Source organism: Brienomyrus brachyistius, chromosome 9 (genome assembly GCF_023856365.1).
Source record: "Brienomyrus brachyistius isolate T26 chromosome 9, BBRACH_0.4, whole genome shotgun sequence".
Classification (NCBI taxonomy): Eukaryota; Metazoa; Chordata; class Actinopteri; order Osteoglossiformes; family Mormyridae; genus Brienomyrus; species Brienomyrus brachyistius.
This window is the reverse complement of record NC_064541.1, coordinates 9585221-9612375: the sequence shown is the minus strand read 5'-3', so window position 1 is coordinate 9612375 and position 27155 is coordinate 9585221. Positions and strand designations below refer to the sequence as shown.

Below are 27155 nucleotides of genomic sequence, written 5' to 3'. Positions count from 1 at the left end.
GCTGCTTTCGACACACTGGGAAGACCGAGCCCCGTTACAGGCTGCGGGGGGGGGGGGGGGGGGGGGGGACACACACAGGGAGGATGACTAGATCAGGGCAGAGAGGCAACATCGAAAAGGTAATGAATTACGCACACATACCCAAATAGCCCAAGTCTGCAAACTCAGCACCCAGCAAAGCCTCCCTTTCACCAGCTCCAGCAGGATCAGCGCCCCCTACAGGGCAAGGGCTGGAACAGAAGCTTGACAAGCCTGAGGCTCCCCAGCAGCATTTCATTCTCATCTAACATATAAACACATATTGCCAGCTAGCGAGCATTCAGCCTGCTTTCAGTAATCAGTTTCATTGTATGACGCACACACAATCTGGCCTGGGGTGAATTCCCCAAAAGCGTACTTGCTAACTATGGTAGCAACTTACATAGTTTAAAAAAATAAATAAAAAATGCAACCGAATGGGTCCAGCTATGTGATTTGCTGGCGGTAGCTTTGGGGAAACGCAGGTAACGCAGCCCTGATCCCCGAATGGGATCATCGGTATCTTGGGATCCAGACCCACAGCACCAACCTACTGGTGACATCAGAGACCGGACACAGCAGGGGGCCGGCAACACGCCCTCACACCTCTACAAATCACACGTGAAACTACGGGAATCAGACCCGCCGCATGTGCCATCCATCTCCCCTCCTCCCCGACAGATATTTTAAAATTCATGAATTTGGCGGCTCGGCAGAGGAACATACATCCATCATGCATTATTTATAGCAAATAAAGGAAGCGGATCAAACCGCGCGTCATGAATGGTCCCTGCTCCCCGCTTTGATTGCTCGCCCCGCCACCACCGCTGCGACGGCTCGCCGGGCGTCCCCGTGGAAACGCGTCGCCGCCAGCGACCGGGCCCCGACGCCACAGTGCGCGCTTATTTTTGTGATATACGGTGCGGGGTTTCCGGAAGGACCCGAGGCGTAAATCAAGAGCACACTGCTGTTACACACCACGAGGGGGGGCGGGTCCCAAATGAGCCCTGCCTGAGATGTTTGAGAGATGCACGTCCCACATATTAACTTCAGCGGGACACTGAGACACGAAGACAGCGGGGGGGGGGGGATTTCATTTGTACCGGAGGATGGATTTAATCCGGATCCGCAGACGTGGACCCACTGGGACGAGGCCTTGTTAACGATTCCATCAGCACGGCCAATCTGTTAGCAGCCGAATAAGCCGAACGGCATCCTTCATACGGCGCGGTGCTGCATTGCCAATATGCCAGGTTTGAATGCTGTGCCTGTGATCGGAAGGTCGCTGGTTCAAGTCCCGTTCAAGTCGAGGCCCTTAACCCCCAAATCCTGAGACTGCTGGAAGCTGCTTTCTCAAAAACATTCGTCACATTGGATACAGCATCCCCTAAATAAATGCAAAACGTTCTATACAAGCCTCTGCGTCACCGAGTGGGACGGAAACATTAATACCCCTCCTCCTTTTCTGCTTAGCGTTTCGTTTTTGCACAATTATACAGTCGTTCAATGAAGCAATTCAAATTATCCGAGGCCCTTAGGGTACAAGAGCGGGTCCAGCCGATCATTACACCACCTGCTAACCTCTCACCTTCGGCCCCTCGCTTTTTAACTGGAAATCCATTTTTTTGCTGGTTCGTTAATAATTTTTATTGCTGTTTCTGTGCTATACACTTTTCCGGAAGCATCCATGAGGTCAATACCATCGGCGGCCCTGACAACAGTCATTAATTAATTGATTTGCTGCAGTAAAGGGGCTTAATTTCCATGAAACATTAACTCACCCCCAGCTCCCACCCCCCCCAATCCGGGTCCGCTGCACCTGTTCCAGTAATTACGCTTCCGTTCGGACCCACGACCCATCAGCGTCCCCCGGGCACCTGTCGCTCGGACGTGAATCACAAGCTTCTGTGCAGATACGCGGCTTTCGGGGGGGGGGCCGTACCGAGGACCCCGGCGAGAGGATGACCCACTTTCCCTCCCATCATGCCCCCCCAGTCCTCATCCTTCATCCTGGTCCCGAGAGCAGCAGAGCGACCTTGGGAGAGGTGGGGGGGGGGGGGGGGGGGGCGGCACAGCTCTGATGGCAGGGAGTCTGAACCCGTAACGTGGATTAGAGCCCAGGAACGTTTTCCTGCACTTGCCGTGGTATACGGCGGGATCAGGGGGCGAGGAGACCCCGGGCTGGGCAGCATACAGTGCTGCGCTCATCGATGCCACCGCACCGTAATTAACACGCTTCAGGCACGGCCAGGCGATGAGCCCTGAAAAGTAAGCCGGTAAGAAGCCTTAAACCAGCGAAGCAGTAAACGCTGCCCCTGGTTACGCTGCAGAGTGTGTATAGGCGTGTTTCTCACACGCCGCAGCAAGGATAGAGGCGCCGGGGGCGGATTCTGGATGTTTCCACACAGCCAACGATTCAGGTCCCGGACGGCACTCTTTCGGGACACACTCACACCTCCCGGAAATATTAATGCCTCCAGAAACCATCCCAGTGTCTTAACTGTTGATCTGTGATTATTATTTAACCACAAAATCATCAAGGCAGTTTTATTCTCTAACAGAAAAGTTTGTGGTGTCTGGCAAACGAGGGATCTGCAGTTAGTAAATCATTTACGTGAAGAAATGTCAAAGAAAAAAAAAAAAGTGATTTATATTTCCAAAAACAAGTGATATGTGCCATAAAGCACAGAGGACGTTTCAACATCTGTCCTACAGTTAATCTAAAGGACTCACACACGGTGTGTGACAAGTGCATCATGGGAAAGCAAAACAAACTTTTATAAAAGAACTAGTTAACTATATTTCAACAGGACCATGATTCTTGGTTCTTGTCTTATAAAATTGCACAAGTATTTTAAACCCTGTTTATAGTAAAGTTTTCGAATGAATGCCGGAATAAAAATGAGCATCGTTTAAATTCAGCGGCCCTTCCCCCCCCAGTGACAGTCCAGGAGAAGGCTCCGCCTAAACACCCTAATCAGGGGAGCTCAGACTCTCTCGCTGTGGGAAACGCTAATTTGCACCCCCCTGCCGGCAGCCGGATCGTTAACTGCCCTTAATTAGCATCGCAGCACCTGTAAGTCGTCCTGAGCGGTCACCGCGTCGATGTGAACATCGACCGACAATCTCCTTTTAAATTAACCTCGGTCAGACCCCGGTGCTCCTTAAGTGGGCACCTCTGCCTCCACCTCATCACTGTCCACCATCCACCAACACCTCAGACAGCTGTCAGTCGCCACCGCCGACCCCTAGACGGCGACCTCACCAACACCCCCCCAGACCCTTACATCCGGAATGATCTTGAACATTAATTTCTGACATCACACGCAGCAAGACGGTATAGACAAGACATGAACAAGGCGTGAGATTTTTAACCTGCCAGACTGAAATCTCCTTGCATTAAATCAGACGCACAGATCACTCTTTTAAAGTTGCTTATCATCACCAAAAACGAGGGTCAGTGGAACCGCGAGCCTGTTTGAATTACAGTACAAACACACAGATCAGAAGCAGAAATAAGATACGTCATCAGGACTGTCAGAATATACAACAAAGTAAAACAGGCTAATTAAAACAAAGAGTTCGTGAAAAAACAAAAGGAGTAAATATTCAGAGCAAAACAGTTTGCATGGCTGGAAACCGTTCAGACAGAACGGTGCCTGTTACGAAGGAGCAAAGTCTGTCTAACGCAGACGCACATAAAAATGAAAGAATCCCAACTCAGAGGTGTAAACACTGAGGGAAAATGACCATCACCGCCGGGCACTACCAACTAGATTTTTGGCGGGGGTGGGTGGTCTCCGTGTGAGACAGGACAGGACTCTCTGATGGGTCAAACTAAGACCCGACACCCAAAAGCTCTGCAACTAACTCTGCAAGCAATGCTTTGTGTATGGAGTTCTGCTTCTAAGCAGCTTGCCGATCCATCTGAGCTGTATGACCTTGTAGGGCAGAGGGCCGCAGTGGTTACCGTGAAACTGATGCCAGGAAGCATATGGAGAGGAGGAGGTCTGGGAAGGTCTCTACAAGCAAGAAGCTGGAAACGGAATCTGTTTATTTCCTGACATTTTGACATTTACCTTTTATTTGTTCGGCAGACCAAACCAACGTACAGCTCAGAAGGCTGGATCAGAGGGTCCCCCGGAGCTGTAAGGGGTTAGGGGTCCTGCTCAAGGGCGCAAAAAGTGAACCGCTCACAATTAAAAAGAAAAAAACACATAAAATACCTCAACGACTTAGGATACCTGAAGGGAAAAAGTCAGACAGCGTGACCCCGAGAGGCTAATGAAGGCGGAGAGAGCGGCAGCCATTGCAGGCAAGGCAAATATTTACACATGCTGCTGCTTCTGACCGTGTCCCAAAGAAAAGGCACACCTGCCGTTTCGGGTGTGTCAACAGGAGCTGTGTTCGGGAGGGGGCGTGCAGATCACAGCCAACTACTACTGGGTGGGGGGACGGGGAGCTCTCTGTAAATCAGTAGCTTGTGTTGCAAAAATTTCAGCCATTATGAGTTTTGCTGAGGGAGGGAGACAGAAGTTATATAATATATATAATATATAAATATAAAGGGTTAGTATTCCCATGAGGTTCCCTGGTCATGGGGGGTTGGTGTGTGGGACAGTGAGATCACTAGGTGGGGATATGAGGGGGTTTTGCAAGCCCCCCCAACGCAACAGCGTCAGCACTGGACTCCCCCAGGTTTGTCGGGTGCTTCATCATGGCAGAAGGGGGCGCATGATCACGCCCGAGCCTAGTCACCCCCCCCCCCCCGGTGATAATACTGCCAGTGGGGTTCCTACTGGCCCAGATTCCCAGCCTCTAGCTCGTTAACAGCTTAAACACTTAAAAAGCAGCTTCTAATAATTCAAAAGAGCCCGTCGTGGAAATGAGGTCTCGCCTCGCCCAGCGTCAGCCTTAAGAACCTGGGTGTGAAGGCAAAACATCCCCACCATAAAGACTCAGGGGGCGCCGTGAGTCGAATGCAAGCCAAGGATGCACATGGGTGGGGGGTTGGCCGCGGGGGTGAAGGTAAATATTTGAGGCTCATTAGCATGGGAGGGTCCCGGATGGGGCAGGTGATGTCTTTGTGCAGCGATGACGCAAACAGGACCTGGGACTCCACCAGTCAGCCACCTGCCGGGGGTGGGGGGGGCGGGGGGAGCAGTGAGAGTGAGCGTGACGGTGACGGTTGGGAACTACACACTACATGGGGGGGGGACTGTTTCCTGGACGAAAACCAGATGCCCCGGTGATGGCTCCGCCCTTCACGTGGCAAGCCAAGTGACGCCAGGGAGCCTGGCATGCCGTCGAGAAGATTAATGACCTCCACAGACGCCCCACCCCCACCTCCAGTGATGGCTGGGTCCCACCCCTCTCTACCCAAAATCTAGGCACATGTTTACTACAGTTTTCAAGCGTCCCAATTCAGTCCACAGCAATGAAGGGGTCCCTCTACAACTTCTTGGAGAGACAGAACAATCCAGGTCAGCCCCCTACCCCCTCCCTATTGGCCCCCCATTCCCAGGCAGGCTGCCCCCATGCAAATGACATGCAAATGACATGCAAATACAGCAGAACCCAAAACTAGTGAAGGCCCCAGTAATAAACACAGAATTTAGCCTCTCAGCACCATGCACAGCCCTCAGGGGTTCTATGCAAATCGCATGCAAATACCCCCAAACTGCATTCATTTCAGGATAACGTCCCGCACCCTCCACCCCCATGACATTCCACGGAGAACTCGACGCCCGCAAGAACCGCGACAGGGCCGACCATCCCGGTCAGTGTGAGGACACCGGCGTCCCAGGGGCGATTAAACCAAGGGAGGGGGGGGACCAGAGGAAATGAGGAGGGGCGCTCACGTGGAAAAAGGGTGGGGGGGGGGGGGTATCATGGATGACAGCCAGCAAAGGTAAACCACGCCGCAGGGGCCAGCAGACGAAGAGCGGGGTCTGTCCCCGCCCCATAATAACCACCGGGTGGGGGGGCTGCCTTCAGGGGGCTCGGGAATGCTGGCGTGGGAAGGAACCAACACTCACACAAGGGGAGGGGTGGAGGACCGCGACCGGACCTGTGGAGAAGGACAGGGGCCCCACGGAGTAAGCTGAGGGCCCCGTGGTGAAGGCTGGGGGCCAGTATAACTCTTCAAGGTTTCACTCACCTGCACTTACCAACTATTGGGGGATGCGATGTGAAGTGTGGCCCCCTGGCAGCCTGGTTTACGCTGGCATGGCGAGTTGGGGGGGCATCCCTTCCTCCCTATTTTCAGATCCAGTACAGGGGCTGTTCTGCAATGTGACGTCACAGCTCTCGCTGTAGTGTTCCCCACTGAGCCTCACGCAGAACCTCACTAGGTTCTGGCTCTATCTGCCTAAAGCATGCGGATTAACAGGGATTCAGGTATAAAACGAACGCGGCACAGCCAGCCGCGCTGAATGCTACCGGCGCCACAGCCCAGAAGTGCCGTGATCTGACAGCCAGAAGGGGGCGACGCAGCACAGGTCAGGTCGGAGCGGGGGGGTGAGCGTGTCCCACATCTGGAGGTGGTCACGCTACACCTGGGGAGGGAGGCAGGCCATCACTCATAACGAGTCATGTGACGGCCCCCCCTCTCAGTGGGCAGTGGGTCAGGCCATCTCCACGGCAACAACAGGGACATCAGCGGTTTGCATTATTTTGGGGCGAGTTCATGGCACGCGTTTGTAATTAACACAAAAATTTAGAAACCCCCCCCCCCCCCTCCATGTCAGTACCCCCAGTGACGTATGAGGCCTGAGCCCCCGGTCCACAAAACCACCTTTAGGGGGCACCTATGTGAACCCCCCCCCCACCCCCACTTCAGTAGCACCCCCATAACATGCCGGACGAAAAGCGTCCAGACGGCCGGACCGGACAGGCAAGCAAGATGGGCAGCTTGGCGGGGGGGAGAGACGGAGCCACCAAGAGGAGCGAGAGAAACGGGGGGGGGGGGCAGCAATGAGGAACGGCCCGGCAGGACAGCTGGCCACCCGGCCGCCGGCCCCCGCCTGCAGATTAATTAGACGGAGCGACTCGCTCCCAGACGGCAATGCTACTGACCCACTTACGCACCGGAGCTCATTACGGCACCCCGGCCCGGCCCGGCACGGCGCTCATGCTTGGCCAGGTCCATTCATCAGCACGGGACGGCCCCACCCCAGGGGTCACCGTGCCGGAAAACCACCCGCCCGGGAATCCTGGGAGAGCTCCGGAAATGACGGTCATTTATTCAGAGTCGCCCTCCACCTCAGCAAAGGTCAGCTGGCAGGGACAGAGCGGCCGTCAGCACCCAGAAATAAACAAACAGAACACGGCACGATGAAACCCCCCCCCCCAATCCTTTCACATGATAGGCACAGTAACGCCCCCCACTCCCTCCCCCAGAACACCAGACAGCCCGCGCAGGAGATCGAGGAAGTGCAGGCCTCCCCAGAACTGAAAATGTGTGGGTGGGGCAACCACATCAGAATCCCCGCCCCTCTGGGCGTTAGAGACCAAAAGAGGGATCCCTATTGATTCAAACCCTTTATTGCTGTTGCAATATACCATGTCACTAGTCACAAGTACCAGCGAAAAGCATGCAGATGGAGATACAGAACCTACCAAATTAGACAGTGGGGAGGGGGGAGCTGAATTTGGTGATCACTGGTCATTGTTGACACACCACAGCACACAGTGCACAACAACGAAATGTGTCCTCTGCATTTAACCCATATGTGACATAGCAGGGGCAGCTAATTCAGCGCCCGGGGAGCAGCGCCTGGGGGCGGTACTCTGCTCAGGGTGCCTCGGTGGTGCCTTGCTGGTCAGGGATTCGAACCAGCAATCTTACAATTACAAATGCGGTTCCCAAACCGTTAAGCCACCACTGCCCAAAGAGTTAATGAGTAAGGGGGCACTGCAGTTGAGTGGCCCGCCTCACCCCCCCCACCTGGACAGAAATAGGAATATCAGCCAAATCACTTCTAACATGTACAGTCTCAAAGGATTCACACACTCCCCACGCCCCTCGGTCCCATATTGGGTGGGCTGTACGACCCCTGGCTGAGGAAATGGCGTGTGCCACGTGGGTACGGCAATGTGCCAGCTTTCTGTCGGGTTTCACCCGCTTCTTTCGATCTGGCCCCAAACAGCAATTATTCTGTTCAAATAAACACTCCGATAAGGCCTCTGTGTGCCGATCAACCAGCATGATCGTCACCCCACAACGAAGCAAAACGTTTGATGGTCTGGAAATATTAACAAAAACCTTGATTCCACTGACAGATCTGGGAGGACGGAGCACAGGCTTCTGGCTAAAGCACCCAAAGCGGGCCACACCAGAGCCACCAAAACGCACAGATCACCTGGGGAAGCCTGCTGCCCCCCCCTCCACCAAGGCAGCAAGCACTGCTAACCCCATCTTTCCAACCTCTACCATCACAATAAGAGATATAAGGTGGCCTGTCATTGTTTCTTTGATAATTAATACCGTGTGTTTCTTACCACAAACCAATAAAAGGTCAGAAACCGGAATGATCAGAATCTCACAAAAGGAAATAGTGCAGATTTAGCGGCCGACGCCAACACCAGCGATCGACGGTGGGGAAGTGGGGGCCACAGCTGGGTCTGGGGAAATAAGCTTCTAGGTCGGCCTAGAGCCGCTTAAACGAGGCTGACCCCACTGCCCAACCTGGAGGGCATGCCTCCCCCCAGCATAAATGAATAGAAAACACAGTTAAAAACCGCCTTGTTGAAAGTCTTGCATCACAATCCTGCTTCCCATCCAGAAGTTCTGTGAGGGTCCAAACCAAGCAAGATAGAGACACGCTAAGGTCCTGCAAGCCTACCGGACCGAGCCATGAAGAGCAAAGTGTACCAGAACCATCTGAACACTATACTGCCTCGCTTACGGGAAAGAGATCACTGATAGCCAGCTTGCGCATCTCAGGCCCGCAGCTACCCGATAAGAAAGACTTTCTAGAAGAGATTGAACCACATATTGAACAATCGCTCAGGAAAAAAACAATGACAACCGGGGAACCCAGAGTTCGCAGGCTGAATTCCAGAAGAATATTGAGACCTAATTATATATTTTCATTATTTGTTGTTAATCTAGATACTGAATGCTAAAACGGCAAACGTCATATGGCCTCGATCTGCACACACTGGCAGGATGAGGGGTGGGAGGGTTGGGAGCGGTGCCCCCTGCTGTTGTGGAGGACTGTCGCAGAATGGGGACCCGGAGGAGTTTACACAGACCAGCGAGCCGGTCGGCCATGGGGGCTGTGACCGGCACATGCCGCCCAGCAGGTGACCCTCCCGAGTCTCTCCATTCCCACCACCCCCCTCTCCGGTGGAACAGCCCGCCCCTGGCCCGCGCTTCAGGACGCCGTCTGACGGGCTAGCGGCCGAGGCAGACTGCCGTCGCCGTGCGCCTGGCCACTCGCCGCCTTCCCAGGGGCGCTGCTCCGCCAGACAGCCCAGAGAGCGGCAGATGGCCGCCGATGACATCACCCCCAGACGTGCGCCGGTGAGCGACGTCCCGGGCTCCGCGATAAGGTCAGGTCAGGCCTCCAAAAGCGCGTTTTAAGGAACTAATAACAATGGCGGCCAGACGAGAGCTGTGACCCATTAAGGCAAAGTTAATTTTAACCAGAAAAAGGCAGCAGAACCTCAGACTACAGACTTCAGGGAAATGTGGGGGATTACTCCGGCACGCTGGTGGGGGGGTGGGGGCACGGAGATTGCCTTCCCTTTATCCCACTCTATGAAGAGACCCCACAGCCACACGCCACCTCAATAATAATAATAATAAAAATCTCATTAATGCAAATGAGTGTTTCGGGGGGGGGGGGGGGGGGCTAAATCGACTGCAAGAGGGTCCCCCCCACGTCTTGCCACGCTTTACTGCTGCAAGGGGGGGGGGAACGACACCTCCTGGCCGCAGGAGATAAACATGCCAGGGGGATGGGGGGTGGCGGACGAGCCAGGCCTCAGCTCCGTCTGTGGCTGCCGTTAGCGACTTGATCCATGCCCCCCCCCACCTGCGCACCCAGAGCAGGATCTGCAGGTACACGCTGAGTGCCAGCTGCCCCCCCCATGCCCACCTGCTGCACTGGGGTATCCATTACAGCAGCCCGATGCTCCCGGGCAGCAAAGTGATGGGCGTGTCCCCAGGGTGGGGGGAAGTCATGTTTAAAGAGGATGACCATGAAAGGTAGAGGCACCTGCCCCCCCAAAGGCTGGGTGGGGGGGGGGGGGCGGGCGTGTTAACCATACAGATATCACCACTCATGGCGAACCACTTACTAGCTTAGGCCCCCAACTCGCTCTTCTCAAGGAAGACAGGCCCTAGCAAGGATTCTGGAAATGGCGGGGGGGGGGCATTGGGGTATTCACAGCGTGCCGCTTACAAACCTTTCGTTGAGTTACATCACCATTTTGATGCTTCCACTGCAGCCCAGTGGAGGGCACCACTTAACATACTTCAGTCCACCACCCCCCAGAAACGAGGGAGAAAAGAGCATGAGTGACATAACACCCCCCCAAAGGCTGCGGGGTCCCACACAAACATGAGCTGCTCACAAACATGAAATGGACAGGCATTCAGAACGGTCCTGGGATTTTTTTGACAGAGGGTGGGACACCCCCTGAGCAGCTGCACAGACACCAACTAAAAGTCCAATCCATCCGTGTTTATCCAGCGAGCCCCACTTATTTCACCCCCCCCCCCCCGACAGCAGCCTTTTGCACCTTTAGCACCCCCACCTCCGCCAATATATTCTGACGGGGATCAGATAAAAAGTTTGTGAGGCCTGTGCTCGAGCCCACAGGGGCCCCAGCAGACACACCAACATTGGAATCACCCCCCCCCACCCCGAACTGGAGTAGCAGATTGGGGGGGTGACTAAGAGCCACCACTCACGGTAACGTAATATCAGAGCAGAGTTATTACACGGGGGTCAAAGGTCACAGCGCCAACCACCGCAGTCGGGAAAACTTTATAAGCGAGGTCGGAGGTAGCAGGCAGAAAGCCACGCCCCCCTCTTCTGAGGGGGTACACTTATTGGATTGCCCCTGTTTTGTGAGAGCTGGGTTCAAGGGCCAATTCATTTGGACAGGATCCAAATGTCTGGGGGGGGAAAGGGGATGCAGGGACAGCCCGTTGCTGGGGGGGGGGGGGGGGGTGCCGGTGCCTGTGGTGGAATGAAGGTACAGGCAAAAGCAGGCAAAAGCAGGAAACAGGCAAAAGCAGCCGCACGGATTAAAGCCCTCGGTGAGCATTTACGACTTGATTTACAGCTTAAATCATAGCTCCCTCTGTCCCTCATCCTCCAGGACAATGAGCGGGGGTGGCAAGCTGGATCGCCCAGTGCACTTACTCTGAATCGGGCCGCGACCCCACACCATAGTGGTCAATAGGAAGTCATCAGCGGCAGAAGTGAAACTCCCTCCCTGAAATATGACAAATGTCTGCAGGCAATGTGCGGTTAATGTCCCACCCGCTGGGATGACGCTTATGGGGAGGGTCTTGATCTAAACAGCTATCAGACTTTAAAATGATGCATTTCAAGCAATAGGTCTGGGTAGGGCGAAGGACAAACTAATTACAATTGACCAATTGAGTTTCATGGCTTTCCCAAGATGGTACTGGAGCAAGGGCCCCGGGGACTAGGCACACCCGCCTGGGGGGGTCAGGCAGGGGCTAGGGTCACCCACCTGGGGGGGCAGGCAGGGGCTAGTGTCACCCAGCTGCCCGTCAGAACCCCGCCACTCTAGAGGGAGAAGGAAAATCGATTCAGGGAGGAAGACAAAACGCCATAAAAATGCAGACGGGCACACACAGGTACACGCCCCCACCCCCCCGATGTTTTCTGCGTGCAGCAGAGCGCATCGTCCGGCTCCTAGAGAAGGGGAGAGAGAAAAAAAAACAAGACCGCCAGCATCTGATTGGCCGCCTCACTCGCCACCCAGCCACTCAGCTGCGGCCGACGGGCACCTGTTTTATGAATGGGTTTGAGCCTACATCCCATCTGCGTAGATGCGAGCTGCAAATACTACACACACTTACACACACGTGTTCATGTTTCCCCCTTGTACTGGCACCACACACACACACACACACACACACACACACACACACACACACACAAACACACACACAGAAAATAGAAGCTGCGAAATGTCAAATTCCAGGCAAATCTGTAAGCAAATACAGACAAATTACAAACGGCCCGTTACAGCCGGTCTGGGCAGGTCCGCACACGTACCAGGAGGGGCTTGGCTCCCCTCCCCCCCATAAATGCCACCACGGGACTATCGCGGCAAGCGGCTCGGCCCACAATGCACTCGTGTGCAACAAGGAAACAGCCTGGTTTGACTGTTAATGGCTACAGGCGGCAATATTTGTCCCGTGTAAATCATAATTATACTGTTCCAGTTATAAACGTGGAGCACGGGGGTGGGGAGGGGGGGGTAATAAACCTAATAGAAAGTCACTGGGTTATCGCAACCAAGCAAAGCAGCCGAGGGCAGCAGGTTGGCGCAATGTAAACGAGTACACAGCACCACCTACAGGCAGGCCGGGGAAACACAGCTGCAGTACTACTACTGCCCTCATGCGACCTTTCACAGCTGGGGTCATTCAAACAAAACCAAAACCAGCGTGCCATACAGGGGCAGGGAGGACACACGCCATCACGGGCACGGGGGGTACTCTGGCGCCCCCAAGAGGCCAGACTTTCTTACAGGGGACTGGGGTCGGCAAAGAACCGTCGATGCTGCAGAGAACGAAATAAATAAAGGCGCTCGCCGCTTAACAAGTGTCTCCACAAATCGAGGATGACATCATGCGATTCCGGGGAGTGCTGAAAGCGGCGTCGCGTTTAACAGCTTGTGTGACGCCGGTCGTGCCTCGCGAGCCTCCAACTTAGGGCTAATACTGCCACCCGCTGGCAGCCGCGTGAACTGCCCCACGTACGCTGGAGACCATTTGCGGTGGGCTAGCTTTGTTTAGATAGACGTAGACACCTAGGTCATCAGTTGGGGTCAGCTGGAGAAGCAGGTACCCAAATGGGGGGGGGGGGGGGGGGGATGTTCAGGAGGTGTCACTCTCCAGATAACTTGTCCTAAAATAACCCCACCATCCCCAGCGTGCCCTCAGCACTGGCACTATGGGAAGGGTAAGATGGATAAGAGCCCCCCCACCCCCCGGCACTAGGAAAGAAAAAAAAAACAGCAGGAGAACCAAAACAATCATTGTGCCCTTATGATAAAGGGCACTCACACAAAGCGCCCCCCCCCCACCTTCACCAGAGACTCACAGACAGACATATAAGGGCAAAATATTCACATCATTCACAAGCTGGAAACATGTCTGACCCATTACAGGGGCATGGGGGGGGGAGACTGGGGGGGCACATAGGCACAGCTGCAGGCTGCAGGCCACTCACCCAGCCTCCTTCCCCCACACTCTCTCTCTCTCTCTCTCTCTCTCTCTCTCTCTCTCTCTCTCTCTCTCTCCCCCCCTTCTCCCTCTCTCCGCCTCTCTGGGGCAGCAGTCCAGTCTCCCCCCCCCCGTTCAGGCCACAGTGCACCCTCCCAAACCCACACACATGCCATCACATGTGCACATCAGGCATGCTCTCTGCTCATGCTGGCTAGTCGCTCCTGCACCGAGGCGCATTTAAGGTTATACATACTTAATGAGTATATTAGACACAGATGAGACCAATTACGCCAACAGAATTGCCTTTGCTGAAGGAAATCCCGCAACAAGGGGAAACACAGAACATGGAGCCGCGGGGAGGGGGCCAAAGGTGGGGGGAGGTTGCTGGCAGAAGCCACTGGACACTTACTAACAAACTACTCAGCACTTTCCCACTAAAGCTCAGGATCCCAGTTCCTGGTTCCGAGTTCCTGTGCCATCGCAGTTAGGAACTTTTGCTATTCCTGGCCACTTTCATGTGTCAGTTTCCCGCCACACAACACAAACTGGGACCTTTATGCTAAATATACATGGGAAACACAAAAGGCCTGTATGTTAAACTTCACACGTAATTTCATAAGAAGCTACACCAGAGTTTCTCAAACTTATTTGTCCTGGGGACCAGTCAGGCTTTGGGACTGCAGGGCCCTGCATAAACGACCGCCCCCCCAACCCCTCACCCGTGGATGCATGCATGGATGGATGGATGGATGGTGATAGAATTACTATTATTATACCTGACCTGCTCTGACTGAATTTTGATTGGTGCAGAAGCGAGGCTCCGCGGACCGGCAGGAACCCTCTCGCGGACCGGCAGGAACCCTCTCACGGACCGACACCGGTTCGCGGCCCATAGTTTGAGAAACGCCGAGCTACACCACCACGCCATAACAAGGGAGGGTGAGCGCTTTCATTTGTTAGTTATTGGGGGGGAATCGGCCACGCAGTTCAGATAACAGGACACAACCTTTTATTTGCATTTCATTTACAAGCCCCTTGATATGTTTATACTTCATTATTAAATCTGGCCAGCAGGCTAGTCTTTTAATTAAAAAAATGACGTAACGTTATTCCGCTAATAAGTGCTGGCAAGTTTCACTGCCGCCAGGGGCGATATAAGGCAGAAGTGTGTCAGTCATCAAATGAATTTTCTGATGCATAAATATGGAGATGCAAGGAAAATCAGTATTTATTAAAGCATTTAATGTAATGGAGATACAAAAATTAATTTCATCTGCTTCTTCTTCACTACTTCTACATCTTTACCCCACACTTCAGTGTAAGATCCAAGTTAGCACTGGTGCTTGTGGTCAACCAATCAGCAAAGTTTATCCCTACAAGTCTTGGTCAAGCAAAAAAGAACCTACTTCAGAGTAGGGACTAAAAACAAAGGTTCAGGAACTACCTCCAATGAAGTACAGTCAGGCACAGCTGCAGTGGGAACAGGACAGAAGTTCCTGGTTCCTGGTTCCTGAAGAAGGTTCCTGTGGTGGAAACGTACCTACTGACTGGACGGGGGGTACAGTTACTGACAAACTACTGACTGGGGCTGGTGAGGGGGGGGACAGTTACAGACAAAGAACTGCCTTGGGAGGGCGCTTTACTGCAACAACAACAACAACAACAACATCATGATCAGAAGACTAACATCCTGACACACAATTCGCCTGCCAGTTCCAGTATTCACAAATCATGGGGAGGCGGGGGGCACACACTGTGCTGCGAGAAGCCCAGGGGATGGAGCTGGACGGAGCTGGATGGAGCCGAGTTGGACTCCAGCACCTGCCTCAGCCCCAATGGAAAATTACAATTCAGCAAGACCCTGGACAATTACAGCATGTTTCACAGTGCTGCTTCAGGGCCCGCGAGCGAGGGCGATTTGCATGTTCGAGGTATGTGATTAATGCCCCCACCAACACCACTGACCCAAACCGCTGTTTGGGAGGACACCCGGAGGGGTAATACATTCAGACCAAAATCAGCCTCTTTACGAAGGAGTATCCACATGTTCTGTCTGCTTCCCCCCCCTTTTCTAGCACCACTTCATCCACTAGGAAACCATCCCATCGGCAGCACCTACAGCGGCTGTCTGGGCAACATGCAAATCGCATGCAAAGCGGGGCAGCAGGCGGGAGTGCGGGGGTGGGGTTTGGGGGGAGGGGGTAATGTTCAGATACCATGTCCGATTAACGTTTAAACGACACTCACTTCAGGGGCTGGACGGTTCCCTGACTGGAATTACCCGTTTCATTCCTGGGATTTCCGAAGGAAAGCAGCATGATATTTCACCATTTTTGCTGAACCCCCCCCCCCCAATCCCACAGGAAATACCCCCACAGGGAGGAATGAGAGGGCTCGACTGCATAAATCCCAGCTAAAACGAAGGACAACAAACACATGAATCGTCTTTCCAAAAGGGAACCTGCTGCAGCGAGATGGGGAAGGCTGCATTTAATCCGACAGACTTAGAAACGTAGACAGACGCATTCCAGCCATAAAGTGTCACCTCGGAAGCTGAAGCAGACCCTAGGAGGGGGGGCTGGGTTATAAATTAAATCCCAGACCGGGGAGCGGGGGGGGTGTTACATCTCATTCTTTTGATATGACCAAAAACAGGGCTCCTGAAATGTTACAAGGCTACATAAGCACAATTAAACACAAGGAGGAATCAGCAAACTTGTAGGAGGTGGTCGGGGCAGCCACATGGGGGCGCTGTTCATTTCCTCCCCCAAGTCCTGAGTGAGATGCCCCCAGTTAATGATATACAAGCAAATCCTCCAGACGCCTGAGAGTGGAGCAATTTCCCGATCCCCCAGGTTAAGAAGCTGTCTGGTCAGCATCCACATGCCCCTCCCTCCAAACCACCCCCCTCACCCCTGCTAGCCGATTAGCCTCAGCAATGGGTTTATTTTCGGACTGAGGAACTGATAAGAACCAGATGTCTCCATGCAGGCGAGGGGGGGGGGGGGCTTGCGTTTCCTTGGGGATGGCCGTGAAAAGCTCCCCACTGTTCATTAACCACAGCGAACTCTGGGGCACGCCCCCTCCTGACTGGGGCTGGTTCAAAGCCGCGCCAAAGCACAGGCTGAGCGTGTAGCGAACGTGTCGGCCGTGCAGATCTCTCCCTCCCCCCCACCTCAGCGGTTACCCAGCGGACAGGGTCTGTGAGCAGAGGTCGCCATCTAGTGGTCAGTAAGACAACAGCCTCCAACAGGGGCGAAAATATTGTATTTTTATTACATTTAAGACCACCTGCAAAAAGTGAACTAGGCAAGACAGACAAATTAAGTTTGCGTTGAAGTACATATATCAGAGATACTAGCCACATTAACACAGGGAGTTACCAGACTCGGCTGTTCCCAGATCTTTTGATCCCACAAACATGAGGGATAGGCACTGCCCGAAGCCGGCAGGGCAGAGGTTCAGTCCCAAACGAAGCACGACACCAATTTCCATGCTGGGTGGTTGGTTAGTTAGTTAGTTAGTTAGTTAGTTAGTTAGTTAGTTAGTTAGTTAGTTAGTTAGTTAGTTAGTTAGTTATGTTAACTTTAACGCCATGCCAGAAACCAGGGTTGAATTCATGGTGAACAAATGGAGAGTAAAACAGATTTAACAAATAAAAATGTCAAAACGTCAAAAAATTTTGAAAACGGCCTAATAAGGTGTTTATTTCCATGCTGGAAAATGGTCACTTTTCTCCGCCTGGGGCGAAAAAACCTTCACATGCCAAACACACACATACACACACACACGTCCGAAAAATAATCCAAATATTACAGAGCTGAAGATACCACTGACGTCTCGTTAGCTTTACCAGCAAGAGCCAACACAGTAACCAATGAGTAGGAATTAAACTTTGGTTGCCATTGCAACTCCATTAGTCATTGGCGCCTCCCCACAACAGCACGCCAGGCCCACATCCCGATTAAGGAAGCAGACAGGCAGGCAGGTGCACCTACCCATCACGGTATAGCCGCTGGCGGCCAGCTGGCCAGCCATGTACTCGCCGTCGGAGTTGTTGTGGGAGCATCCCCACGTCTTCACCCAGATCTTCTGAGTACCGGGGATGACACTGTAGAGGAAGACAACAGGGCAACGAGCAGTTTGAAAGCTAAGCAACCAAAAGATAATAAATCTCAGATGAATCAAACAGCTCCTCATTACGGTAACAGTGCGTCATTTAGGATTACATCCCCTATCTGCAGCCCTGTCAAACTGCAACTGCGGCTGTTCCAAACACAGTCCAAACAATCAAAAAGACACTTATTCAAGTGAGTGAACAGGGGCAGTCAGTCTCTGAAGCAACTGAGATCACAAGAGCCCAACAGTGAAATCATTCTGCTGACCCTGGGATTTGAACTGGCAACCTTCTGATCACAAACACGAAGCCCTAACCCACTGAGCAGTATGCCGCCCCCAAAAAAGGACGCAACCCAAATGCAGATGAACTGTATAAATTATATTCTTCTGCTACATTCTGCTATCTCTAACCAATGCTTTCCTCCAGCAGTTTTATTGCAGTTTACTCCTTTAGTGCGATTCAGGATATGAGCAGCCTGGACAAAGAAATAAAGTGCAAGAAAGCAGCTCCTGAAGACTGAGGGAGAACGACAGAGCTGAGAAGAAAAGTAACAAACAGCAGCACTATACATGAGACACAGTCCCCGTCTCCCATCACTGTGCAAAGGCGAACGAGCGGCTCCCAAAGTCCCATACCTGTCCACCTGCAGCTCCTCCGCTTCCCCCTTCTGATTTTTTCTCCGTGGCCGGGGCACAACGCCCTGTCTGGCAGATAGACGATCATGGGGCGTAGGCTCCAGCCCCGATACCATGTCCTCGATATCGTCCACATGAGAATCGCAGGCAGCCGGCATCACCTGCAGGGGAGTCATCAAACAACGGTCATGCTATGAGGAACAGACGGGGATTTGTGTACATACTGCCATCAGGCACCTCGGCACTCCACACCCCTGGCCATAAAACGTCACGAAGCATGCCTTCTTTGTAATAGTAAAATGCACATATACCATCTGCTAGTTTACAACCATTTTATATTATTTGAAAAATGTTTATTTCCGTAACATTCCACAATCCGTTTTTCAGGATTCAATTTCGGTGCTTCTTAAATTTGTGTGCATTATGTGTCGTCTTATTTTGCAGTATATGTTTGCCTGTTTTCACTTTATGTACCTCACTTCTGTATGCAGCAGAATATCTGCCCTGGATCAATAAAGTTAATTCAATCTAAGATAAAATAATCTAACTACTAAATTCGGGGGGATGTAGCGCTTCACTGTTTGTAATCTGCTTGTTTTGGTAGTCTTGGTGAAAGAACACTGGAGAGTTGCAGACAACTTTGCTTATATAGCAACATGCGATCGACGTATGCGTTTAATAGCAGTATTTTCAATTAAATACTTTCTAACTATCCAGCGTGTGGACTGGTGTAATTATATACTCTGTAATAGCTGACAATCAACAAATCCCAAGCTATGTGCTAATAAGCCTAAAATGGATTGCTTCTCACCCGTATTCACTGTTGTACGTTGCTCGCTAGAGGAAAGATGAGGTTTCTCGACTCTTCGTTTACATACGTTTTGAGATGACGGGCACCATGCTGGATTCAGCCTCTGACCTCGTGCTACGAAAAGCGGCGCGGGTCAAAATTCATTGTCATTCGCGTTTTGAAAATATGTCTGAAGTTATCCCCTTTTTAACACCTTAACTCAAACCAGATGTATTTCGTTATGCCGCCATACCTGTAATCGGTATGATGTGTATCACATTTTGCAATGTTTCATTACTTTAGCTAGTTTTATAAATAAGTATATTAAAATATACACCCATGATTAACAAAAATGTTATATAGTTGATGTAATGAACTAATTGGTGAGAAATGTATTAAATGAACCCTCTGAGCAATCAGCTGTTGTTTCTTTTTACATTAAAAATTTAAACTACAAAAATGCATATTTATAACATATGAGGAGGCCAAATGCATCATTTACTCAATTTATAATGGCAAACGCTATTCGTCCCCAGATGTCAATGGCAAACAAAGCTATTCCACTAAAAATTCCACGACTAATGCTTCACACAGTGTTTTACTCCACCCACCCCCGAAAATCTAAAATTCCTCCCCATGTGCTACACATAAGCGGCGAACTCTCCCCGACTATGAGAAATAAATATCAAGCCCTGTAGGCAGTGCTAACGCTAGTTAGCAAGATTACAGTTCGCCTACAGCTAGCGAAATATTGGTAGAAGAGGGGTTCATTTTGTGTTTGATGTACCTTTATTATTTGTGTCCCACTTCGGTGCCTTTTGCCATTGCAGTGACGTGCAAAAACACGCGTCACGGTGTTTACATTTTTGTGGAGCCTGGAGGCGGGGAATGAGGAGGCATATGTAAGTAGCTATATAGATGCCGCACCGTTCCTGGTTGCAAATAGACACTCCAGTTTATATTATACACGTCTTCGGTAATTGCAATGAAAGCAAATGCACTGGACTGGGTGCAACGTTTCACAGCTAAGTTAATAAAATCACTTTGCTGGATTCACTGGACAGTAATCCACCCATGCACATCCATTCCTATATGCAATGTAGAGATATTAATGCACCTAGCCTATGTGAGGCAAGTGTGTGGTTCTGCAGGTCAGGGTTGCAAGAGGGTCGCTGGTTCAAATCCCATGATCAGCACAGTGATATCACTGTTGGACCCTTGAGCAAGGCCTTTAAACTCCAACTGCTCCAGTGATTCACTGACCCTGCTCTCAGAACTGGGAGGAAATCTGGAAGAAAAATGCAAATACAGAGAGATGTGCATGCGGACTCCGTACATATGGAGTGGAGGTGGGGGTTCAGACACAAACGATTGCTGCAAGACTACATGGGAAGCACGGTTTCCCCAATTATATTGCCAAAAGGACTGAATTCATCAATGTAAATTCATTTTATTTTGCGATTAAAAGTGTTATCTTTCTTACTAATTGAATAATTCTGCAACATGCACCAGGGCTATTCAAATCACGGTCCTCGAGGTCTGAGCCCTGCTGGTTTTCCAGCCTTCCTTTACCTGTGAGCTGGGTGTAAAACTTCTAGCCAATCAGCATCAGTCATTATTGAACTAACTACCTGGGAGAACTGAAAACAAGGCCTGGATTTGGAATGGAGGGCCAGCGGTGAAGTATAGACAAAAGCTCAGTGGTGAAAATGCTACAGTGACGTGTCTTTAGAGCCCTCTAGGACGCTCTATGAGAGCATCATACATAGTTTTCGCTTGGGCAACGCGGATTGGACAGAGAGACCCGCCTAGAAGCCAAGCTTCTCTGCAGGGTGATTGGGTGAAGTCTCTTCAAGGAAGGATGAACTACCAATAACATTATCGCTCACGAATAACAAGTTTCGCATGCAGGTGGCTTGCAGAATTCATTCATTGTGTCGCATGCAGGGGTGCTGTAGCGTTTCCGTGCAACACAGGGGCAGTTTATTCTTTGGTATGTCATCTTTCACCATTGGCTTTTGGAAATTTTACAAATGAAGTTATCAGGCTTTGAGTTTTATTATTTAGTTTGCAGTGAAAGTTCAGTGAAAAGCTGTTTGTGTTCAAAATGGTCAAATCACTTGTTGGTATAGCAGCTTAACAGGTAATCTCTTACAAAATGAAAGGAGAGCAAAAATTACATACAAGTAGCTGACGTACTAAAATAAGAAAAATGACATTTTTGGTTATACTGTCCACACTACGCTCCCCCCCATTTTTTAAATCGCCACCTGCCACTGGATTCGAACCGACAGTGAGATTTTCAATAACCCTGCAGTAATTACAGCTGTAATCTGACGTAATCAGTAACAGTAAAGGTGATCAATAAATGGTCAACGGGAAATAAAACCAATATTAATATGAATAAAATTACCGTTGACTAGTTCTCCTGATCAGGTACCATAACCACATAATACGACCCTGTAAAATTGTCACACCAATTAATTTGAGTCCTTTTACTGTAAAAATTTATATCGCCGTGCTTCTTAGTCGCCGCGACAAAGACATCGGACCAAAAACGCCAAGGGCAACCAAATAAGCGCAACGTGCGGAGAAGAGGCTACATCCAATCAAGCCTTCAAGACCATTAGTTTAACTCCATGAAATTGCACTATATTTAGTACATATGCAGACATTAAGACTAGATCATTTACTAAATGCGGCTGCTGATACAATCAAAACATGGCCGTAATTTCCTAAGGCTCGGTAAAGCCTCACGAATTTCCGGTGCTCTTATAGCACAAGTGTAGCGCAGTAACATTTAAGCAACCTCAATACCTTAGTGCCTTTCCGTTTTATCCACCATTAAGTTTTAAAACAAATGAACCAAGCCCGTTTATTATAACCACAGCATAAAGCAATAAGATTTCATCACCAAGACCGTGACTGAAGATGCGCATCAAAACACTGCAGGTTTCTGCCGTTTAACAACTCAGGCTGAAGGACCGGGAATATTATATAAAGAGAACAGAATCTGACAGAAAATGAAAGCCTGAAAAATCTGCTTTACATTTAAACCTCTGTAATATCATACTATTTAAAAAAAAATTACACCAAGTATGTGACTAGCGTGACTTTAAAATATTTTTTCTACCCAAAGTTCCATAATTGCCAACTGAAACTGACCAAGCACCCCATTTCCAATCTTCTGAAGTGCACATCACCTCCACCCAACCTCAGGTCGGCAGTAACATTACCAGACTGAAAACCACCCTACAAAAATGTCTGTTTATAGCCTGTTTAGATCATTCCATAATTAAGCAGAAGACACAGTAAGGCAGGAGTGAGTCCGTTCATAGCTCTCCAGTTTGGAGCCAGTACATTATAGTTCACCCCAGTGAATGAGGGACCCCTGGCATCGACTTTGAATCAGGGGATGAGCTCTGACTGTCGTCTGTGCGTAAACGCCAAACCCCAGTTCAGAGAATCGGGCTTCGTGGAGACTTGAACAGGGTGCTGGAAGGCGACTCTCTGGGAACACCTTGGTACCCAACAGAACAGCTGAAGGAGGTGGCTGGTGAGAGGGAGGTCTGGGCATCTCTGCTTAGACTACTGCCCCCACAACCCGACCCTGGATAAGCGGCACAGAATCAGTGGATGGATGGATGTTTATTAACAAATGATTAGCATCTACAGGCACAACATATTTCTAAGACTAACATAGAAGCAGAATGCCGTGCATTCTTGTCAGAAGTTCAAATAATCTTGTCTTCATCACTGTGAACCCACAACGGTGGGTCAAAAATAAAAATCCATTAAACAAGTGCATCGTTTCCACAACACAGACCAGAGAGACAAATTATAACACTACTTTTCACCTAACAAAACAAAACAGAAGCGCGGTAGATGAAATTAATCAAACAAGCGTGACTTTACCTCAAGGGGTGAAATGCCAGTCTATGCCAGCCTAGAGACTGAGCCTTGTCACATATACATCACATGTTATGCAGATAGATGTTGTGTAGAGACCGCCGGCTCATTGGGTCCTCTATGGTCATATGACATTTAAACCACGCCCACCTGAGGATCTGGGAGCCAGCCAAAACACTGACTCCAAGACTGCTCCCGATTAAAAGGATGCTGGGAAATCTCAAAAGGAGGGTGGAGGGAGGCTGGTCAGGTTCTCAAGTGGTTTCAGTGTACACCCCATACAGCTCCCTCAAACGTGTCACAATATGCCGCTCTGGTACCAAACAGATCAATGCTGGTGACAACACGTGTTAGCGAAACACACGTGTCTTCGTAGGCCCAATCAGCAAAGAGTTCTGCAACCAGGTTAGAAAGGGTGCAGAACGCCGCAAACAGGAGAGAGGGAGCACCTTAGATGGAGAACCTGAGAACCTGGCCCTGCCCTGAGCCCATCTTGAAAGGCACCCTTCTCAGAGGTGGCTGTCCAATGGCTGTCGCTCGAAGTTGAAGAGGTCGCTGATCCCCTTGTCGTCCTCCAGGATGGGGAGGTACTGTGTGCTGCTGGGCGCCGAAAGCGTGACGAACAGCCCATCAGAGCTGACAGGGGGGATACCAGGTCCCCCCCACATCTGCCGGGTGGAACAGTCTGACTCTGCAGGGTGGGATGCATGAAAGAGTACACACTGTTACACAAACTGTAGCAAACTCTTACTAATGGACGCCTGCTAGTTACTAGATTGTTAAACATGCAGAACTGATTCGTTTTTAGGTTGGATGAGAACGAGTGATGTGTTTAGCTTTATTGACACTATTTCTTTGTTGCAGTTTAGTGCGCCTTCCCGTCCATCCATCCATCCATCCTCACTTTTCCAGCAAAAGGCATAAGGGAGGTCTGGAGGTGGGACACCCTGGATGGGATGCCAGTTCATCAAAGGGCTCACACAGATGCACACTGTCATACTATGGGTGACACATGCACCAGTTCACTTCTGAAACCTCTGAAACATGGAGGACACCGTGGGGGGGCATGACCCCCCTAACCCTGTATATATACCCCAAAACAGGCAGTAGCAGGCTGTTCTTAAACTACAGAATCCCATTTAAAAGAAGAGTAGAGCATAACCAAATAATCACAGGATTTCTGTTAAGAACCTTGGCTGAACTCACTCAGTATTGTGATTGTTTGAATTATGTCATAGTACACAGACTGTATTTGCTGAAAAGTAACCATCAGAGTTATTCCACCCTGTACCAAACCAAAAGTAAGTTCTACATATGAGAAAAAATGCTTTGTGAGTCTGGGATCGCGCTACCCACAAAAGGGATTACCGAGTGATGTTCCTGTGAGACAGGCGGGTTTTTCAGTTTCAGTGAAGCGGTTTGCAGCAGGGAGCTGACCTTCAGGGACCGGTACATTCCCGTTCACGACGCTCTCCGGGAGACCGCTGGCCGTAATCTCATCCGGGCACAAGAACACATTAATGGGCCCCTTGGTGCTGGTTAGGTGAATCTGAAATCTCTAAGAGGAAATAGCAGCATCAGCAGCATTTGCCACCACTCAAACCAAGCTTTTGCGTGGGGCCCCTGGAGTTTGAGGCCCCCTGTTGGTCACAAACAGTCACTATGCTAAAAATTAAATACACACATTCCATATTTAGGAGACGCAGCACGCTCTGCTAACCAGCTAGCTTGGCTATGATCTGATGCTACTCACTAGCTATTTATTTAGTTTCTGAAACATCTGATTACCAGCAGGGGGAGCCCTAAGTGGATTTTTGAGTAGGGCACCAGTAACGACAAAGCCACCCCTGGGCATTGCCGTATCTCATCACGTCGTAGCGTTTTATCCCACGGACTGCCCAGAGCAGCAATGACCTGCCCTGTGGCGTGCACGCACCTCCTGCATGGCAGGTAACTCCAGCTTGGTCTCGTAGGGGGCTTTCACCACCAGCACAGTCTGATCTCCAAGGCTTCCGATCAGCCGGATGTCTTGAGAGGTCACATACGCCAATGTCACAAGAATTAAAGAGAAGAGAAAAAAAAATGGAGCGCGCAGGAGATATATAGCTCACCACTTCACAGCTAAGCGTCACTCATTTTAGTATGTTCATTTAAATCAGTGGATCTTAGTCCTGTTCTTGGCACCCATCCCCCCCCCCCCCCCCGAGAATGTTTTCATTTTAAGCATTAATCATGCTCATATGGTGCTTAATAGGCTAATAATTAATGTGGCAGGTAATAGCAGTGTGGGTTGGAATGAAAACATTCTGGCAGGGGGGGGCGCAAGGATCAGGATTAAAAACTACTGATGCAATTCTTAATTTCTCTCAAATATATAATATATACACACACACACACACACACACACACACACATATGGATGGTGTGACATTAAAGCCCAGTTTACTGATCTGCACGGGCCTCGCGAGTCGCGGAGGACAGCAGCACCGGCTCGGCGATCGGTGCCGAAACGTTACGGAAACGACGGTCAGATCCTGAAGGATATTTCTGGAGGCTGCTGTTCTCTGCCATCTGCCTGATGCTCCGGATGCTGCCCTGGATGAGCCGGTCCAGCGTCGCCTCCTCTTGGACAAGCAACGTCAGGTCTCGCCTCAGGGCGTGACAGCGGCTCAGCACACCCTGGGCTCCCGGCGCTCTGCGGCCTCTATGGGTAGAGGGGGCGGAGCTAAAGCGGGATTGCCAGGCCAGTGATTGCCCTCCACCCCTTATTAATAAACCACATCTTTAAAACTGGATTGTACCACCGTCCCACCCCCGTGTGTGGACACGCACACCCACTGGACCTTGTTCTTCAGCGTCTTCTTAATGAGGTGGATGCCCTTCAGCACATTAGTGATGTCATACAGGCGTCTCTTCTGGACATCGAGCATCTCCGCAGCCTGGTTCAGATCCACCTCTCCATCCGCAGACCGGTCCATCATCTGGAAGAACTTCTGGGTCAGAACGCCCAGAGACGCGTCGTGGCGGCTCCCTCCCGGCCGCACGGGAGAGACGGCTGCAGGAGACACGGCTCTGTAGATGTCAAGGACTGGCACACACTCTGACCAACATTAAAAAGCAATGCTGCTGCAAAACAGCCTGGGTGACAGGTGATTGGTCACCTTCAGAGCCAATCGCAGGGCTCGGAGCTGAAACATCGGCCTTCTGCCGTTTGGACCCGCGATTCCCACTCTCTCTGTCAGACTCATCCATCTCCAGCCGCCGTTTTGCCTGCGGGGGACATTAATGGGAATGGGGTGGGGGCATTTGGCTAATTTTGTCCCCCTTTGGTCCCACGTCCCACATATCTGACCAAATGCTTGCTTCATGGGCTGCAAACAGAGGTTCACCAAAGCTTACATTTCTGAAGGAACAACTGGTGATATTCACCAGCCTTGTATCCGAACCCCACGAAGCGTCATGAATTGACTTCCTGAAAACTCCGGCCTCAATGATGTATTGGGATAATCTTTGCATTACCACTCTAGTCATGGCTGTCCAGTTTGCTGCCTTTTCTGTGGTTATTAGTCAGTTAGCACTCCGGATGAACGAGTCCCCCCATCCCTAAAAGCACTTAAAATTGAAACAAAGCAGACTAAAGCACCTAAAGTGAGCATATCAGATTTAAGGAAAATGCAGCGTAAAGCGAGTCGCCCACCATGTGACAGGAAGTGTGTCATCACTGCCCTCCGGCACATGACTGAACAGATTGCTGTCACCGAGCCGCTGACATTTGTGATAAAGGTCTCATATTAACACGCAAAGCAGGGAGATGTTCCACGAGGGAGGGGACAGGAAAGATTGCTAACAAACAGCAGCTGGTAGGGAGTAGGGGGCACCCAAAGGTGATGCTCCGCCAGGCCACATGATACAGGAGGAGGACAGAGATGAGGAGCAAATGACAGCGAGTTCAGCACAGGGGAGGGAAGGCTGGGGCTGTTCCATCATTATGCAATTATGCATTCCTTACTGGAATGTATCAACTCACTGCAGGAAGAAGGTGCAAGTTCCTGCTTCAGTATATGTTCCCCTGACCTCAGTCCTGCAGCATGTTTCCCATCGCGTTACTAAAATAAACTACCAAGGGGGGGGGGGGGGGTTGAATGAATAAACTATTCCAGATAAGGAGGAAAAATTGTAACACAGACATATTTGTACATTTTTCATATTTGTATACATATTATATATACACATACG

The 27155-nt window shown here is 50.7% G+C and overlaps 2 protein-coding genes across 2 annotated transcripts in view; both read right to left on the bottom strand.

Moving 5' to 3' along the window:
- LOC125748852 (threonylcarbamoyladenosine tRNA methylthiotransferase-like) overlaps window positions 1–19168 on the bottom strand; it is a 143112-nt gene extending 123944 nt beyond the window's left edge. The window contains exons 1-3 of the mRNA XM_049025510.1: window positions 19032–19168; window positions 18221–18381; window positions 17464–17576 (exon numbers count right to left, since the gene is read on the bottom strand). Coding sequence (XP_048881467.1) covers window positions 17464–17576; window positions 18221–18378 — 271 coding nt within the window. The 5' untranslated portion in view covers window positions 18379–18381; window positions 19032–19168. The remainder of the gene's footprint in view (window positions 1–17463; window positions 17577–18220; window positions 18382–19031) is intronic.
- Window positions 19169–22643: 3475 nt separating this feature from the next.
- Window positions 22644–26364, bottom strand: LOC125749449 (transcription factor E2F3-like). Its single transcript, XM_049026719.1, has 7 exons — window positions 26319–26364; window positions 26081–26189; window positions 25752–25974; window positions 25465–25623; window positions 24856–24970; window positions 24288–24477; window positions 22644–23610 (listed from the first exon to the last, which is right to left on the bottom strand). Exons 2-7 carry the CDS (start codon window positions 26169–26171, stop codon window positions 23429–23431), a joined length of 960 nt encoding a protein of 319 aa, XP_048882676.1. The 5' UTR covers window positions 26172–26189; window positions 26319–26364; the 3' UTR covers window positions 22644–23428.
- Between the last annotated feature and the right edge of the window lie 791 nt (window positions 26365–27155).